Source organism: Juglans microcarpa x Juglans regia, chromosome 3S (genome assembly GCF_004785595.1).
Source record: "Juglans microcarpa x Juglans regia isolate MS1-56 chromosome 3S, Jm3101_v1.0, whole genome shotgun sequence".
NCBI lineage: Eukaryota > Viridiplantae > Streptophyta > Magnoliopsida > Fagales > Juglandaceae > Juglans > Juglans microcarpa x Juglans regia.
In genome coordinates this window covers 23,454,504-23,474,949 of record NC_054599.1, presented here as the reverse complement: position 1 = coordinate 23,474,949, position 20,446 = coordinate 23,454,504, and the positions used below count along the sequence as shown (strand labels likewise).

The window sequence follows — 20,446 nt, the reverse complement described above, 5'->3', positions numbered from 1 at the left end:
ATGGCATTGAAAGGTATTGTTGCCGATTTAAACAATGCAGAAAAGTTGGATGAGGAGAATTATGACATTTGGTATCGTAAGATCCACTATGTCTTGAATGAGCAAGAGGTTTGTGACCTTAACTTACTCCCTAACTGAGCCTGAAAATGGGAACTCAGAACAACACCGAAATGATCATGAGGCCTTTTAGAATTGGCTCAAGAAGGATCCATGTGTGCACTTTACTATGTTAAACAGCATGCACAATGACCTTATCGGTGAGTTCGAGGAGTACAACACTGCTCAGAGTATGTGGCAAGCACTGAAAATGAAGTTCGGGGGAACTTCTGCCCGAGATTGTGTGGATTGACTATGAGGTTTGACTTTTACAAGATGCGCTTAGAACACACGTTAAAGTAGTATCTTAGAACGATATCACCAATGATCCGTGAACACAGAATGACAAGAAACAATCTGATTGATGAGCAATGAGTCCAAGCGGTGATATGATCACTACCCAACTATTGAGAAACAATGAGCCAGAATTTGATGCACAATGAGAACATCAAAACCTTTGATGATGTGTCACGTCATTTGGAACTTGAGGCAGAATTTATCCTGTGTGGTTGAATCTGGCTTGCATAAAACAGTTAGGCCTAAGCACAAGAATAACAAGCTTGGGGTAACTAATGGACGTGTGCAAAAAGAGTCAGGAACTTTCAAGCGTATCAAGAAAGGCAAGCGCTTAAAGAACAAGTCCAAACATCATTGTTTTAACTGTAGAAAGAAAAACCACTTCGCTCAAGACAGAACTGAGTCGAAGAAGGTACAATCTAACTGTTCTCTTTCTGTTTGTGCAACTAGTCATGTGATGGTTGCTCACTCCTACCCTATGTGAACTGTTGATTCAGGAGTGATTGAGCACATAGCAACAGACAGAGTCGGATTTGTGGAGTATCGTCGAATTCCTGTTGAGAGTCATGATATCTAATTTGTGCATTTTTTGTAGTGAAATGGCATTGAAAGGTATTGTTGCCGATTTAAACAATGCAGAAAAGTTGGATGAGGAGAATTATGACATTTGGTATCGTAAGATCCACTATGTCTTGAATGAGCAAGAGGTTTGGGAGACCTTAACTTACTCCCTAACTGAGCCTGAAAATGGGAACTCAGAACAACACCGAAATGATCATGAGGCCTTTTAGAATTGGCTCAAGAAGGATCCATGTGTGCACTTTACTATGTTAAACAGCATGCACAATGACCTTATCGGTGAGTTCGAGGAGTACAACACTGCTCAGAGTATGTGGCAAGCACTGAAAATGAAGTTCGGGGGAACTTCTGCCCGAGATTGTGTGGATTGACTATGAGGTTTGACTTTTACAAGATGCGCTTAGAACACACGTTAAAGTAGTATCTTAGAACGATATCACCAATGATCCGTGAACACAGAATGACAAGAAACAATCTGATTGATGAGCAATGAGTCCAAGCGGTGATATGATCACTACCCAACTATTGAGAAACAATGAGCCAGAATTTGATGCACAATGAGAACATCAAAACCTTTGATGATGTGTCACGTCATTTGGAACTTGAGGCAGAATTTATCCTGTGTGGTTGAATCTGGCTTGCATAAAACAGTTAGGCCTAAGCACAAGAATAACAAGCTTGGGGTAACTAATGGACGTGTGCAAAAAGAGTCAGGAACTTTCAAGCGTATCAAGAAAGGCAAGCGCTTAAAGAACAAGTCCAAACATCATTGTTTTAACTGTAGAAAGAAAAACCACTTCGCTCAAGACAGAACTGAGTCGAAGAAGGTACAATCTAACTGTTCTCTTTCTGTTTGTGCAACTAGTCATGTGATGGTTGCTCACTCCTACCCTATGTGAACTGTTGATTCAGGAGTGATTGAGCACATAGCAACAGACAGAGTCGGATTTGTGGAGTATCGTCGAATTCCTGTTGAGAGTCATGATATCTAATTTGTGCATTTTTTGTAGTGAAATGGCATTGAAAGGTATTGTTGCCGATTTAAACAATGCAGAAAAGTTGGATGAGGAGAATTATGACATTTGGTATCGTAAGATCCACTATGTCTTGAATGAGCAAGAGGTTTGGGAGACCTTAACTTACTCCCTAACTGAGCCTGAAAATGGGAACTCAGAACAACACCGAAATGATCATGAGGCCTTTTAGAATTGGCTCAAGAAGGATCCATGTGTGCACTTTACTATGTTAAACAGCATGCACAATGACCTTATCGGTGAGTTCGAGGAGTACAACACTGCTCAGAGTATGTGGCAAGCACTGAAAATGAAGTTCGGGGGAACTTCTGCCCGAGATTGTGTGGATTGACTATGAGGTTTGACTTTTACAAGATGCGCTTAGAACACACGTTAAAGTAGTATCTTAGAACGATATCACCAATGATCCGTGAACACAGAATGACAAGAAACAATCTGATTGATGAGCAATGAGTCCAAGCGGTGATATGATCACTACCCAACTATTGAGAAACAATGAGCCAGAATTTGATGCACAATGAGAACATCAAAACCTTTGATGATGTGTCACGTCATTTGGAACTTGAGGCAGAATTTATCCTGTGTGGTTGAATCTGGCTTGCATAAAACAGTTAGGCCTAAGCACAAGAATAACAAGCTTGGGGTAACTAATGGACGTGTGCAAAAAGAGTCAGGAACTTTCAAGCGTATCAAGAAAGGCAAGCGCTTAAAGAACAAGTCCAAACATCATTGTTTTAACTGTAGAAAGAAAAACCACTTCGCTCAAGACAGAACTGAGTCGAAGAAGGTACAATCTAACTGTTCTCTTTCTGTTTGTGCAACTAGTCATGTGATGGTTGCTCACTCCTACCCTATGTGAACTGTTGATTCAGGAGTGATTGAGCACATAGCAACAGACAGAGTCGGATTTGTGGAGTATCGTCGAATTCCTGTTGAGAGTCATGATATCAAAGTGGGGAATGAAGTTAGTGTGAAGGTGCTGAGAGTTGGTACCTACAAGTTAGTCTTGTGAGGCGGTCGCATTCTATTACTCTATCATGTGTTATACGCTTTTGGAATATGACGAAATTTACTTTCCGTAGTTACTTTAATAAGCATAGTTTTTACATTTGATTTGAAAATAATGGTGTTTCTATATTCTTGGGCAATATTTTTTATAGTTATGCTTTTCTTTAATACGGTCTTATGATAACGGGTTTGAATTATTCAAATTTGAGTTAATTTACTGTTTTTTTTTACTAAATCTAATAATTTATATTCAAATAAATGGTATGCTAGACTTGGTCATATTGGACAAGAGATGATGATACGGTTAGCAAGTGCCTAATAGGCAATCTTGCTAAAGTCACATTGTCTACATGTGAACATTGTTTAATGGAAAAATAAAAAAGAAAGTCGTTCGGAAAAGCACCAGGAGCATCTTTTCTGTTGCAATTAATCTACTCAGATATTTGTGATCTAATGAATGTGAGGGCAAGACACGGGGTTATATATTTCATCACATTAATAGGCGACTTGTCATGATATGGTCATGTTTATTTGATCTCTCATAAGTCTAAAGCATTGGATTGCTTTAGACAATACATGAGTTTGGTAGATAATCAATTAGACAAGAATATAAAGTCTTTAAGAACTAATAGTGGTCGTGAATATTTGTCTGAGCAATTTAAAAGGCTCTATGATGAAAAATGAACTAAAAGGCAATTGATGATGCCATATACGCCACAACAAAATGACGTGGCAGAAATGAGAAATCAAACATTGCTTGAAATGGTTAAATCAACGATGGTACAAGCAAACCTACCAATATCATATTAAGGGAATGTACTTTTAACTGCAGCCTACATCCTTAACCGAGTGCCCTCCAAATCAATGTCGTCTACTCAGTATGAATTTTGGACCGACGAGAAACCTAACTTGAATAACTTGTGGCCATGGGGTTCAACCGGCTTTGTTCATGATTCTTTACATAAATATGGAAAGTTGGGTCCTAAAGGGAATAAGAATATCTTTATAAAATACCCTGATCACTCTAAGGGATATGTATTAATCGGTGAATAATCTGATGGAACGGTATCTGAAATTGAGTCATGAGATGTGAATTTTATCGAGGATGAATTTTCAATTAGGGGCGAGGTTTATAGGAGTTTGGAACTCCAAGAACTTGTGGATGAAGAGGAAGCCACTCCAAGCATTCTAGTTGAGAATGATGAAATTTCTCAAGCTCTTAAGGACAGTGGGAGTGATTTAGCTCCAACTAATAATGTACCACTTGTTCATCCACGTAGGAGCTCACGTGGAAATGCTCATCGTCGTCAATTTGGAATTGAAGGGGAGATTTTCATAGTGGGGCTACAAAATGATGATGAGTCTAGAATCATTCAAGAGGCTCTCTCATCTTTTACTAAAGATGAGTGGATGAAAGCACTAAACAAGGAGATGGAGTCTATAAGGACTAATCAGGTCTGAGATATGGTAGACCTACCATCAGGACGAAAGGTCATTAGGAACAAAGGGATTCTAAAGGTTAAACGTAAAGCAGATAGGTCAATAAAAAGGTATAAAGATCGTCTCGTGACGAAATGATATACGCAACAAGAGGGTGTAGACTATGAGGAAACATTTTCTTCAGTAGTAAGGTTTACCTCAATTCACCTGATTCTAGCCATTCTAGCACATTTGGATTTGAAACTTTATCAGATGGATGTTAAGAAGGCTTTTCTCAATGGAAAACTAGATGAAGAGATTTATATGGATCAACCCACGAACTTTGTGGTCAAAGGTCAAGAGCGCAAAGTGTGCAAGCTAAATGATCCATATATGGCCTAAAGCAATCATCTAGACAATGGTATCTCCGATCCCATCAAGCCATTCTCTCGAATGAGTTTATGATGATCGCAGAAGACCACCATGTTTATATAAAACGGTCCAAAACGAGTTTTGTGTTGTTATCATTATACGTTGATGATATTTTGATGGCTGGAAATGATAACGAGATATTTGTCCCAACTAATGAGTGGTTGTCCCTCAATTTTGAGATAAATGACATGGGTGAGGCAAAATATATTTTGGGAGTTAAGATCTATAGAGATCGTTCAAAAAAACTTCTGTATTTGTCTCAACAGACTTACAAAAAAAAGTTCTTGAACGCTTACAAATGAGTAAATGTAAACTCATTGACAACCCCATTACTAAGGGGAGACCTTATGCAAAAAAATATGTCCTAAGACTCCAAGAGAAACAGAGAAGTGTTCCTTATGCTAGCGCTATTGTTAGCTTAATGTATGCAATTATCTGTACTCGACTAGATATATACTATGCAGTTGGCTTGGTCAGTAAATTTCAATCTAATCTTGAACTGACTCATTGGAAAGCAGTAAAAAGAATTTTCAGATATCTCAAGGGAGCTACAGACTATACGTTATGCTATCAGGGTTTAGATTTCTAGCTAAATGGTTATAGTAATACTGATTGGGGTAGTGACATTGATGAGTGCAAATCGACAATTGTATATGTTTTCTTGCTTAACAATGGCGCCATTACATGAAGTAGCCAGAAATAACCTTGTATAATTTTATCAACTATAGAGGCAGAGTACGCATGTTCAACAGCAGTTCAAGAGGCTGTTTGGTTGAGGAGGTTTCTTCAACACCTAGATATCGGCGCGGATTATTTTGATCTAGTGACCATTTTTTGCGATAGCATGATTGCTCTTACATATGCTAAGGATCCAAAGTATCATGAAATAATCAAATACATTGATATCCGATATTATTACATAAGAGATATGGTGGCACAAAAGGAAGTATTCCTGAAACATCTATCTACGAGTCGCATGGTTGTTGATGACAAAGCCAATAACGAAAGACGCTTTTATGGCTCATATTAGGAGTTTAGGATTGCGTAGATTGTGATTATAATTCAGTTGACAAAGTAATGTAAACTTTATTTGGAGATATTAATGCAATGTGATATTTTCTTTCAATTTGCTTTTATAATATTACATGAATTGTACACACACAAGGTATGTTAACAGACTTAGATCGACTCATTCACACGAGTGATCACCTTGTCATTGCAAAGAGGTAGCAAGTAAAGATGAGATATTGTGTCACTTAAATACTTGTCTAGAGAGGGATAAATATGACACAAAAAGATATGTTGTCTTAAAAAGAACTAATATGAGATTTATTATATTTAAGAGAACCTTGCATGGATACCCTACAATTTATGTAACCTATAGTAAGCCAGATGCGAGATTCTCTTTGGCGCCTTGGCAGCGAACAAATAGAGAAACTTGAGTTAGACGCATAAATTATGTTTAGACTAAGATCTGTATGATATTTGATATAGACATACGCTCTTTGAGAAAAAGAGATCCGTCGTAGCATGTATTTCATTCTACATGTGCTCTTGCGACCAAATATGGAAGTGTATGAATGGTTCCCTGTTTCTTCACTGCGTGAGTCTTATATTTTATTTCTAAATGCACTTCTTGACTTTTAACAATGTCATAAGATGAAGGTTCTGATGTTTGCTACTCTAGCATGTTGTTTATGATCATGTTTGATACAGTCTAAAGAGGTATTATTGGAAAAGCAGTTAGACTTAAATTGAGTGACATGAGGGTGAATGGAAGACTATTTGACAATGCATTTTTCTAGTTGTGTTTGCTGACGTCAAACTTTGGCTCTACAAATTAGTAGTGACAAATTTTGTGAACACATTGCAATAACTTAGAAGAAATTAAAGCATAGTTTTGTTCTGAGTTTTTTAAAAAGAAAACTCAAGAGGGATCAAATATGCTTTATTAGATGCGATCGAACGAGTCTAGGGCATACGAGACACTATAGGGATGTTGCTATGCTGGTATTCTCTATGAGAGATTTAGTATAGTGCTCCCACACAAATTTTTTTTTTCAGGTGTACTCGATGGTCGCACAACTTATTTGTTTGTATGGACGAGGTAGAGAATACGATGATAGATAAATGTTCAGGGTATGCCTATTATGCACGAGTGTGAGATGTAATAAAGCAGGGGGTGCCCTTAGTGGGCGTGCCCTTGCCACTTCCCTTATTGGGATACTAGGCATAACGTCTGGCATTACTCCAGGCGTTATGCTTGGAGTTATGCTATAACGTTGGCTAGTTTTAAAGGCAAGCCAACAGTTACCATGCGAGGATTGATTGTCCTCCATCTCTAGCAGACATAATCTTGGCATATTGGGAGTTTCTCTGTTTTGTGAGTGAAAATACTTAGGCTGTAGGTATATTGAATATGTTTCTAGATTTATCTACATACTACACTCACACACTAGGTGAAGGAGAAATCAGAGATTTGAACACTGAATTCACTTGTGGAACAACTATACTGATTATCCCTGTGGTATTTCTTCTGCTGTGTATATTTACATAAATTCTAACAATATATATAATATATAATTAGCATTGTTGTCCTCATCTTCACTGTAGTCGCAATTGTTTAGAATAGTTCCTCAATTTCTTTCTTAATTCTTATAATACAATGGTCTAGCTTGTTCTTTTTTCTATAAATTTATTATGACAAGTGCTTTATGAATGTTCAAACAGGAAATTTGTGTTTTATTCCACCTTCAGGCATCAAATATATATAAATATATATAGTCATGAGTTTAAACATTAAAACCGATGATATATGTACAAATATTATCATATTCACGTTTAATTATTAAATATATATAGTCATGAGTTTAAACGCTTATACCCTCCGAGCGTAGGCAAAATACGCTTTGACCAACCTTCTTCATTGCATTAATTATATATTCCTAAGAATTATGTATTCATTTTAAATGGAATTCAAAGTAAAAAGATAAGAAATAATAATCGGATATAGTTTTGTATAAAAGTATAATATAATTATAAATTTTTAAAAATATTTTTAAGTGGGTCATTTTCTTTCTCTTGATCATCATGCAACTGATCATTAAACATTTTAACTAATATAATCCCAGCAAATTAATTTAAAAATCATAACTAGTATGCAACTTAATAATTTTCAAATATGCTGATCCAATAGGTTGGGATTGATATTATCATTTAATCATTAAAATTACTCAAATGCTATATTCGTTCATGAAATTGTATCTTAAAATTATAATAATTTTTATTTGTTAAAATTAGTAATAAACACAACTTAAAAGATAAAAATAGCATAGTTATGGGAGTGAAAAACTTATGCTAAGGAACATCCCATTTGACATCCATCAATAAAAATGTTTTTTTTTTCTTCTTGGATTTTATTAAATGAAAACGACTTCTTAATTCCTATTTATAAAAAATACAAAGTTAAAAAAGAAAATAAAAAAATGTTTTTATTGATAGCTGACATAGCTGTTAAATGGGTGCCAAGTGTCATTTCCTTAAATTTTTTTAAAAACCATGTCTTGCTAATAAATATTTATAAGTCAATGATTAAATATGTTAAGTTAAAAATCTAAAAGTATAAGAGAAATTAGAACGAAATTAGTGATAAATACAAGTTAATAAGACAAGAAAGGCATAGTAATGGTGGAGAGGAAACCTATGACATTGTAATTGTTGGGAATAGGCCAATTAAAGACTAAGGTCCAGTTTGTATTCGTAAGTCATCTCAACTCATTTCAACTCATCTCACTACTATTCATTATTATTCATCAACTTTAACTCACAAATCTCACTATTATTTACAATCCATCTCAACTCATCTTCGAATCCAAACGATACCTAAATAAAATAATAGCCAATTAGATTCATCCTTTTGATAAAATAGAGTCCAGCAATGACTGCTGGCTGTGTTCATTAGTATAATTTTTTTTAATATTTTTAAAAAATAAAAAATATATTAATACACTAATAATCATTAGTCAATTTTTTAATCTGTAAATAAAAGAAAAGAATTAAAAAATTAAATATAAGATCAATCAAAAAGAGAAAATAAATAAAGCAACATATTACTTATTAACATTATTCAAAATGGAATAAGATTTAATAAAGAGTAATGTTAGTCATTATTTCAATTTTTATCATTTTTTATCATCTTATGATGTAGTATTAGATGATTAAATATTATTTATTATATTTTATTTCTAAACTTATCATATAATGTCACGTTATAAAATAATAATAAGATGAATAAATTTTGTTTTAATAAATCAATAACATTATTTATTTATTTAATATTTTATAGAAGAAAGGGAGCGACCCGGACCACACCCTGTCACCGCATTTGATATCTACGTCCCTTTCTTCTTATCAGGTGGGACGGTCAGTTTTCTGTGAAAAAGTAATTCAACAGTCAACACATGGGGATGTGGCCCACCTGACCAAATCGTACTGTGCAAAATCAGGTCTATACAAACTCATCCAGACCGTAGGATCTTATCGGAGAATTAACAGTCGTCACTTGGGATTCATTTCCCCGAACAGGGAAAAACTAACCATTATTATAATTTTTTAAAATTATCAAGTAATTATTATAAATTTTTAAAATTTTAATATAAAATATAATAAATAATTTAAATTTTTAAAATCTTAAAATAATAATAATATTAAAAAATAATATTATAACAATATTTTATCAATTTAACTCACTTCAACATCTAAATACAGCCTTAATTTCGTGAAAATCGCAATAGAAAGTTGGAAGGTAAATATAGATGAATAGCGAGCTTGTAAAATTCATTTTATTAAATTTTTTAGTAGTAAATGTACGTATGATTTTACGCATAGTAATACATTATTTGAATATCTGTCTATTTTATTTAATTTTTTTAATTCAAATTTTGATTTTAAAATATTACCCGTTTCAATAACTGACGATCAACGCTAATGATTATGTAGGTAAAATTATAATTATGAATATACTCTTACAGCTTGTTTGGGGTTGCGTTAACAATTTTAAAAAATACTTAAAATAACCTTCAAAGCTCTTTGATGAAAAAACCAAGTTGTATGCGTGATAAACTAAAAACTATATTTGAAAAAAAACATAATTAAACGTGTTTTTTTTTAATAATACAAAGGTAATTTAAATTTTAAAAAGACTATTAATAGACGAAAATATGCATACAATTTTCTGATAATTATAACTTTTAGATAATTACAAATTTCAAACTTTCAAATATATGATTATAATTTTTTTAAAAATCAAATAATTGTCATTTCTTTCTCAGAAACTACTTTTTAAATTTGTTTCTAAATAAATATAATACGTTTGAAAATATTTTAAACATATGGTTATGAAACAGTAAATAAATTTTTAATAATAAAACTTATTACTTAAGCTTTAAGTTTTAAAGTTATAACCTATATTTCTAATTACAATTCCAGACATACACTTAATCCCCTATATAGAGCTTCGTCTATATAATTTAAATAGTAAAATTTGATCTATAAAATTCAAAATTTATATTTTTTTATATAAATTCACTCTATTCGATTAAGTATAGATGCTATTTAAAAAAAAAATAGATACGAGTCAGACTACTCTGCCGCTTAAAGTAGTCGTTCATTTTGATTGATATTACTTTTTCAATTTTTTTTATTTTTTTATTCACATTTTTTAATATATTTAAATATTTTTAAAAAATAAAATAATACATTAATATATTTAAAATCACTACTTTAATTATTAATTTAAAAAAAATTTATCCAGCCGTCGATTGGAGTGGTCAAATTAGGAGAGAGAGTAATTTTTTCCTTTTATTAATTTAATAGTGAGAGAAAATTAATTAATTAATGAAGATGACCTGGCATTGACAGCCAAGTTCTCTTTTCAGCGGCTGTGCATATAAGTAGTCCCACATCCAAAGCGCCGAAAATCACACGCTCTTCCAAGTTATTTAGGGTTTGTTTCGGTGTGTGATCCTTAGGGTTTGTTTCGGCGGTGATGGGTGAGAGGCTCAGCGGGACGGTCAAGTGGTTCAATGACCAGAAGGGGTTCGGCTTCATAACCCCCGACGATGGTGGCGAGGAGGTCTTCGTACACCAGTCCTCGATCCGATCCGACGGATTTCGGAGTCTGGGTGAAGGCGAGGCCGTTGAGTACCAGATCGAGTCCGGAAATGATGGCCGGACCAAGGCCGTTGATGTCACGGGCCCAGCTGAAGGTCCCGTCCAGGGTAGCCGAGGAGGCGGAGGCGGAGGCGGAGGCGGCGGGAGAAGTGGACGTAGTAGTGGAGGCTACGGTGGTGGAGGTTATGGTGGTGGCGGTGGGTACGGTGGCGGTGGCGGTGGTTATGGTGGCGGTGGTGGGTACGGTGGTGCCAGATCGGGAGGCAGAGGAAGCGGCGGCGGTGGATATGGGGCGGTGGGTACGGTGGTGGCGGCGGCGGTGGAGGGAGTTGTTATAAGTGTGGTGAAAGCGGCCATTTTGCAAGGGACTGTTATCAGGGAGGAAGCGGCGCTGGAGGCGGTGGTGCTGGCGGTGGCGGTGGCGGTGGCAATTGCTACAACTGCGGTGGGACTGGGCATTTCGCTAGGGAGTGTCCCAACAGCGCTCGTTGATCGGTTGTGCTTTGGTTACTAGTGTGTTTTTTCACACATTTAATGTACTTTCTTGTTTTTTTTATAGGTGGTGTTCTTTCGAGGATGTTTCTTGATGACCCACTTTTGGTTTGGCGTTCATGTTTATGGGTCACTCCGTAGTAATCTGTTTGGCTTAACTAGTACCTGATTAGTTTCTTAGATGGATTGCTGGTTGGTTTTCTTTTTGGTCTCTCTTCTATATTGATGTTTTTGGTTATCACTGATAGTGTGTCTTGGCTGGGACAGAGTAGAGGTTGTGCAAGTGGTGAAATAGATGCTCATTTTGATGTTTACTCTCTCTGATTTTGTTTCTATACACACATTATATGAAATACTTGCTGGTTTTAAAAAGAATCCATTGTCTTGTGCTTCACATTTCTAGATGCTAGTTGGTATTCATGTTTGGCGTTCGAAAGTAGAGATCTTTTAAAACCGTTTGTCATTTTTGAGGGATATTCAATTAGAACTTGATGGTTTTCCTTCTCATACCATGAGGGGCATTGTGGGGTGGAAGTAGAAATCATGATTGTTTCAGAGGTAAATGAATCGTGTTTGGACTCTCATATATGGCTAGTATTGTATGCTTTTCACCCTCTCGGTCCCTTATTCTTCGAACCAGAAAAATCATTAATGTTCGCAGGACTCCCACGCCAGGTGGAGTAATGACTTGGACCTGACATTTCGACCAAGGCACCAGGCTCGCATTTTAATGCTTATGAATTTAAGTCGACCAACAATTTTATGAAAAGGAATCTATTAATATAGTTGGAATAGCTAAATATTTAGTGGTTTTAGATAGAAAATACGAATGCTATTAGAAATCCTTTTTTCTGTTCAAGTTATTGTTTGATTGTCTATATTTTCTCATGTGATATTTCTTTCCGTAAATAAAAATGGTTGTTCAATTGTGGAAAAACTATGTTGTTTTTTATTAAAATTTTCTCCTTCTTATGTTGCATTATTTTCATCTAATTTATCTTTGTATTATCCAAATATTATTTTGAAAAACAAGGATTCTACAACACTTTTTATTCACTCAAAATACCATAGAAAGGAGAGGCCCTAGTAACTTTGGTGGGATGTATAATGGATTGTGTTTTCGTGTCATTAACTGAAATTAACTGAAAGTAAAGTGAAATGATTGCTGGATAGATTTTGAGGCTGTGGTCCCAACCACTCGGAATGCTTGTACCGACATTCTGTCGGTGTGCTTTATTTTTATTAAACTTGTAGAGAAAATTTTGAGAAAATGCTCTTGTAAACCTCCCTTTGTCGACTCTACAACGTTGACTGTTGCCTCGACACCCGGAACGATTTGACAAAAGGACGTAATAGTTTCCATGGTAGACTCAAATTCTTTTACAATTCACATTCGTATTGGTGAAATAGAAGGAAATAAAAGAAAATGGAAGATTCTTTATTTTTTTTTTCTATATAAACTCCATCCAACGACAAATTCCTGGCTTTGCCGATCCTTTTAATTCTTTCCAAGGCCTCTATAAATTATAAAAGCAGCAGCTATTTTACATTTACATTATTTGCTCGTTCCATCTTTCTTAACAGGATAAATAAACCTTCAAAAACCTCGATATTTTTGTGTTTGGAGATTTACCCATTCTTCAATGCAATGTAACTGAATCGTTTAATCATTTGTGTTAAAAAAATTGATGATTACAGGGAACGAATAGGAGCTCTATTCTTGTATTAAAAGGAGATTACAGGCCCCCTCAAGGGGTCGTCATCATCATCAGCTCAAATGACAAATCGAGGCATATAATATTTTTTTATATGAGAAATGATATTTATAATTTAAATATGTGAAAATCTGGTGCACTCTTTTAAAAAAAAAAAGATAAATTTGGATTTTACAAGAAAAATTCACTTTTTTTAATGGTGAATCTTTTTTTTTTTTTAAAGGGAGTCTGCCGAGACTTACATCTAAGATTGTATTTAGAATTACTTTTTTTTTTATATATGCACATTCAGATCAATATCATCAAACATTTCTATCCAAACTTCATTATTTAAAGCGAGAAATTGATGTTTGAACTGGGATTTGTGTAGTGCTTGAGCACTAGATCGAGATTTTTTTAAAAAGTTGTCAAATCTCCACTTCTTCGACAAAACATTTGTTTAGGATGTTGATGTGATCTCAAACTACTTTACTACTACTCAGGAATTGTTTAGTACTATTCATTTATTATTCACTAATACTATTTACAGATCGTTCATATGAGATTGCTCAACATCCAACCGTAACTTAATTGATACTTTTAATCTTGTCATGATTTTGTTAATTGTCGTTTGCCTGATTCTAATAATCTTTGTAAAATTTCTCAACTTGGAATGATTTAGATGAAAACAACAAATCATTCCCCTCTTGATGTTAATCATGAGGGTTAAACCAGCATTTTTGTCTTTGGGGAAGTTATTATATAACCATCACGATCTTGCATATACAGTACAGTACAGTTTCTAAAATGGTAATTTGAGGCTTGCTCGCAGCTCCAAGCATGCAGCCCATGTTCATATCATTATTTTGTTGTCTAGGGAATAAAGGAGGAGAAAGAAAATGAGCTTTAACTGAAAAGTCATGGGACTTTTTTTCCTTTCTGGCTTCGCATGCTCTTACAAAAGTTACATCCAATTTCATATCGGGGAGGGAGCAGTGGACAACTCTGTGAAATTGTAGCATGGCAGATTATTAGATTCCCTCACAATATTCCTTCTCATCATCAATGTCTAGCATCCAACATTTTTGCAATACATTCAAACTCCCTTGCGTCACTTTCATCCTTTACATTTTCTTTGGTTATTGGGTTTGTCTGGTTCTTCTTTAATCTGTCATCAACTCACGTCTCCGATCTCAGTCACACAATGGTTCTTGGGAAAACAACATATGGTAGTAAAAAGAAGCTTTAAACGATGCTCTTTGGTTTCTCCTCTGAATCAAAAGACCTTACTTCATCATGTCCTATCATTGTTCATCATCGAAAAGACTGTGTCCTCGGTCAGAGGTGAAATCCGGGGAGCTTTGGGGATTCATTATAAAAAATTTTGAACCGAAAGTTGAAGCCATGCATGGAATCGTTGGTGATCTTTAGGAAAATTTCTACAGATCAACTTGGATCATTATTAAACTAATTAGGCAAATGTATTAGAAAATTAAATCCTGATGATCATATATATGCTTTCTTCACCCATTTATAAGTAGATGGATCATAGCAAAACAAAGCCTGGTGATGGCTGCTGAAATTTTCATCGTCCTGGGCAGTACCATGCAGATTACAAAGGTAGACTAGGGGAATGTGCATCGACTAGTGATGGATCATAGATACTTATCGCCAGAATTATTTGGAAAGGAATATTAAAAGCTGGTTAGCATTAATAAATTAATGATTCTGCTTCTACTCGATCGTCTTACTCACCATCATAAAGCAAGGACTAACCTGATCTGCAATTAAGTGACTCAATCAAGTAGCAGTAGATGCAGTCCCATGCCATTTATGGTTTATTACATTCTGAAAATTTTCAGGATCACCATTTGTTTTCCTCTTAACTTTACTAATGGATTGCTCAACCATTGATCGAGTAGTGGATTGCTCAACCATTGCTCAACCATTTTTTTTTTTTTTTTTTTATAACAGAAGTACTAGAGGGTTACTTTTACGATACGTTAATGGTTGGAAGCTGTTCCTGCACTCCGCAAGATAAGGATTAAGGCCTAAGGATTAAGGCAAGTAGCGGGTAATGATTGGAGCCAAAGGTTATCTTCCTTCCAGGTTTACACGCTGTTTTGCCGGGAAAAACCATTACTGCATGCTATTTTAATGGCACCCAGTCCTTAGCTAGAGACCGATCGCCACGTCTGTCTTCATAAAAAGACATAATGAAAATAATTGATGGCCAGAGAATTGTTTAGAAATGCTATTTCAATGTGATTCATGTTGAAATTTATTAGCTTCCTTCTCCAATACTTCAATATTGAAAACTCCTTTTTTTATTATTTTTTCAGAATGCATTAGCTGGAAGACCCTAAACTAAAAGAAAGAGACAGAGATACACATAGGAGAACAAGGTGTACGTAGGTGTGCTTTCGTGGATGGTAATGGCTATTAGCCGAATACATATATTGCTGCTCTATCCGTTGACTAATTAAGCAAAAGATGCAACGAGATGTGTCGTGAAAGCCTGCAGCCTTCGGGTGGATGGAAGTGGGAACTCAGCAAAAGTGGGAGTGGGGATACAAATCAAGGGCTGTGAGGGCGAGGATTGGGGTAGGCATAGTGGTGAAGAGGAGGAGGAGCTGTGGCATTGAGAAGGCCGTGGGGAGGTAGAGGCGGAGGAGGGCATTGATAACACTTTGTGAACAGCCCAAAAGTGTCAATCTGGTGTATGAAATTTGTCATGCTTGCCCACCCTCCAAACCCAAACCCTACCACCAGCACCCACACCACCACAAACACATTCATCGTGTACGTCCCTACCCATCTCCCTACGTATTTCGGTGGCTGCTCCACTGCATTCTGCATCACAACATTTCATGACAAAACTGTTATACTATAATACAGTTCATAAATTTTCACTATCTAAAAATAAAGAATAATTATTCTGTAGCTTTACTGCACAATACTACTGTACATAATGTGTACGGTAGAGATAAGGCATCCGTAAGAGACAAGAGCTGCAGAGTTACAGTTCGAGATTTTTTTGGGTAACTCTCCTTCCCTGACATGGGGAATCAGATATGAACAGATATTCTGGATCATAGTTGCAGCACGAATCCCGTGCCAGCGTGCCTTTATACGTCGTCCAGGCTAGTATCTGTAATTTTCTTTCGTGGATTTAGTAAACAAAAGTCGAAGATAAATATGATGATTAAAGTCCCAAATTTTTTTTTCCGTTTCGGAGAATGGGCCGGGACCGATCTGCTAGACGATGATGTTACGCTACCGATCTGCGTTCCTTATTCTTTACACTTTTCGTCTCCAAATGATGATAATATTTAATGAGTTATTAACAGATAAAATCCTAAAATGTTCAGTCAAACATCTGGCACAACGCTTCCTGAAAAAATACTTTCTCAGATGTTCTAAAGTTTTGAATGTAATGTTTTGGGTGTTGTGTATATCAGCAAGAGTTATAAAGTATGGAGATATACCTCTCGGGCAGCGGCTGATTTGAAGGTGAAGATGTGGGCCAGAGCAGGGATGATATAGACTGTGAAGCTGACGAGGAGTGATCCAACGGTGGAGTTGATGGGACCAAAGAATGGGAAGACGATAGCCAGGAACCATATGGGGATGACCACAGGCAACCTTGCTGCTGCACGCTTGCACAGGCTCTTGCACTCATGCATTCCTATTGCTTTCTCCCACACAAAGTACAAGGGCGTGCATGCAAACCCAAATGTTATAAACTGCACACATCCCACAAATATTACCATTATACGTCTTTTCTATCTCAGAAAAATTAATGCACATCATCTGTAAGTAATAAATTTAGACATAACAGGACCAAATTCGATTGATTAAACATAATTAGCAGTTGATGGATAATATAATTGAAGATGTGTATGTAAAGGGGAATGTGGTGGGCAATAATACCTGATGGATAAGCATTAAAATGACAGCCATGTCTCTGGAGGGTGATCTAGGGAGCAGAGCAAAAGCGTTGGAGTGATTGAGAAGCATATCTCCAAATGCCCAATACACTGCTGCTGCGGAGGGAAGCGTCAGTGTCAGCACATACAGTGTAGCCAGCAAGTATATGGCCTTGAACTTCTGAGGCTTCCACATTGCATGCATGATTTCCCTGACCCACCAAAATTTACCAGATTCAAACTTTTTTTCTCAAATAATAATAATAATTTTCTTTTGGTGTCGTATAAACTTTATTGTTCAAGCATAAGGCTATATAGGCCTCAACAAAGTTACTACGGCTATACATGTTAAGGTAAGGATCATCTATGGAAGGGAAAGGTCCACTAGATTTAAGAATATCTCAGAGTCATCTACTTAACAGAGTTTCAAAGCCCATGAGGATAAGGGACCCTATTTCCATATAATCTGGGTGATTTTATCAAATCTCTTTAATTATTTTTGGTACAGATCTAGAAAATGCTGGTCAAGCTGGAGCCCTCTTGGCCTCTTCTGATGATAAAAGCAAAAGAAAAGGGAGAGACAGTATTAATCACAGGAAAAAGGAAGACAAGGGTTCCCAAAAATAAAATGACACTGCCTCCCACGCCTTAGAAGTTCGATTCTTTGTTCTAAATTGTTATGACAAATGCGAATATTTGGGAATTAACAAGTTTCGAGATTGCCCTCTAATTCACATGATGCCCAGATCATGTCTACAGAACGTTGGTTTAGTCACTTTCAAAATGACGTCAAGCCGTTGTTGCATATTCTAGTTTTTATCTATTTTATATCTTCGCCAATCCACGACTCGGTCAAAACAAATTGCATGGTGAGAAGCAAGATACATGAGCAGAGCAGATTCGTAAATAATTTAAAAGACACCATTTTTTCTGTTTTTATAAATCAGAGCTTGTCTTACACAGTGACAGCATGTCCCCCGAATGTGTAGAGAATGTTTGTTGCCCCCGTGAAGTATAGCACCAGCTTGGTTGGACCCGAATGCGTAACACCCTCAATCTATAGAAGAAAGCACACATGAGCTCCTAATTACTATAAAACCTTCATGCTTTTTGAGTTGATCTGCCTTCAACTATTGCAGTAAAATAATGGCATGATTGATGCAGTATGAGCTAATTGAACTTTCTTAGATTGTAAAATGGGGAATGATACCTGGCCATGGAGGAGGGAGGCAATGGTGAGGTACCAAGCAGTGTAGGTGGTCATTATGAGGCCTAAAAAGGACCAGATTCTGTAGTTGCGGAATGAAGGGATAAAGACAGTGGTAGCACAACAAGCACCGAATATGTAGGTCCAAGTCCTCTTGTCCAGATTATCATTTATGTAATAGATGTTGCTGCATATCATTAAAAAGATGGTGCGGTTGCTGAGATTGATGAGATTTTTCTGGTTCTTTTGTTTCTTTGATAAAATTAAGATACAGATAAAGCTAGGGCCAGAATTTGTACCTTGCACAGGCTATGAGTTGAATGACAGATCCAAAGAGAAGAAAAGTGCAGTTAAATGCCAATCCCACGTTCCTCCAGTGTTTTCCGAGAAGTCCATCAAGAACCTCAAACCACTACATGTTAATTAAGAACATGGAACTTGTGTGAGAAACTTGAGACCGGTGAACATAATATTGTAAAATAAGATGGAAGATTTTCTCTCTTTATGTCAAATTGTTGAAGAGTGAAACCTGGATAACATGGTTCCTGAAATCAACTTTTTCTCTTTCTTTTCTGGTCCTGTATTCTACATAGAGTACGCTAATGAGATATGCTGTCCAGCTTCCCATTAACCCGTAGAAGAGCTGAAAAATAATGCCGGACAGCATTCCCAGCTGAGAAAATGAGTATGGCAAGGTGAGCAGAACTTGAGCCACCTGACACATGCAAACAAACAGACCCCAAAAACCATTAGGAAACTAAGACAAGCACAAGAACGTATGAGTACCTATTCGCTTGCTGTTTGTACAAGGAGAAACAAAGATAATGAACCTGGTTTGAAGCACAGCTAAACCAAGCATCATATACAGAACCGCCATGCCAAAAGAACTTAGATAGCTTGGTTTTCACATCCTCGGGCTTCCCTTCAGTCTCCATTTCCACATAATTGCCTACTATCATAGTCTCCACCACCTTATCCGATGCCATATCCATCACACACAAACTCTCTTTCTCTCTCTATCTTCCACGCTTATTCTCTATTATTATACCACTGTTACTTCTTTCTCCTCTGTCTATAACGGTGAATAGTGGGAATGCAATGAGGGAGTGAGATTCGAAATGGGGAATGGAGAGGGGCTTCTACTTCTAGTGGTATATATACAAGACACGCGGGGTTCTCGAAGGGTGGGAAAGACTGTTTGAAAGGTATTTTAGAGTAGTTTTGGGAAGCGAGTGAATCCGCTTTTGTTTGTGGAGGCACTGGAGGGCTTTGACGAAATCCACTGGTTCTCGAGCCCTTTTCTGTAATTAAAATAACTTTGTTGTTCAACTTATAATAATGGAGCAATTTAATTTATAATAATTATAGCAAAATTATTAATCACTGATTTTAGTCCTTCTTAAAAAAATATGTCACACTGATTTTTAAATTAAAATAAAATTAGAATACCCAAAAAAACATTACAAAAGTTGAAACAAAAATAAAGTAAAAAAAAAAATATATATATATATATATATATTTCATGTTAACCCTGAGTTGTAAGACTCAAAACATCTTAGGAGAAGAACCCTTCCTTTGCCAAGAACTTCCGTCAACCTTGATCACCCAAGATTAGGGAAACAACCATATACCTAGAATGGCTCGGAGCATCCACAAACCTTAGCCTAGGGCTGAAAATCGAACTTAGATTTCGGTCCAAAATCAAAATCGAACCAACCAAATTTTCATTTGTATAAAACGTCGAATCGATTGACTAAGTGGGAGAAAGCGTTATCGTTTTATATAAAATTAAAATATCGTTTTATTTTTTAACTTAAGTGAGTTAAACATAATCGTTTTATATAAAATTAAAATTAAAATGCATAATATATTGATAGGTTAACTAGTTCAAACTAGAACCAAACTGGTTGATGTTGATTTCTATAAATTTAGACTACCGGCCGACTGATTCTCCACCAATTTCAACCGATTCCCAAACACAGTGGCTAGTTTCGATTGATTATGGCATAACCTGTTCAGCCCTAATAGGCTTGGCCAACTTGAGTTGGGGAGCATGTAGCCATTTTATAAGCTTAAGTTTTCATTAAC

At 36.0% G+C, this 20,446-nt stretch overlaps 2 protein-coding genes across 2 annotated transcripts; one reads left to right on the top strand and one right to left on the bottom strand.

The window, feature by feature from the left end:
• The first annotated feature begins 10,826 nt into the window (after positions 1–10,826).
• On the top strand, positions 10,827–11,842 carry LOC121258083 (glycine-rich protein 2-like). Its single transcript, XM_041159434.1, is given in 2 exon segments — positions 10,827–11,325; positions 11,328–11,842. Coding segments are annotated over 2 exon segments (615 nt in total). The 5' UTR covers positions 10,827–10,911; the 3' UTR covers positions 11,529–11,842.
• A 3,684-nt stretch (positions 11,843–15,526) lies between these two features.
• Positions 15,527–19,537, bottom strand: LOC121258572 (auxin transporter-like protein 5). Its single transcript, XM_041160109.1, has 8 exons — positions 19,189–19,537; positions 18,888–19,073; positions 18,658–18,770; positions 18,362–18,545; positions 18,111–18,208; positions 17,156–17,363; positions 16,711–16,968; positions 15,527–16,075 (listed from the first exon to the last, which is right to left on the bottom strand). Exons 1-8 carry the CDS (start codon positions 19,348–19,350, stop codon positions 15,800–15,802), a joined length of 1,485 nt encoding a protein of 494 aa, XP_041016043.1. The 5' UTR covers positions 19,351–19,537; the 3' UTR covers positions 15,527–15,799.
• Positions 19,538–20,446: the final 909 nt, after the last annotated feature.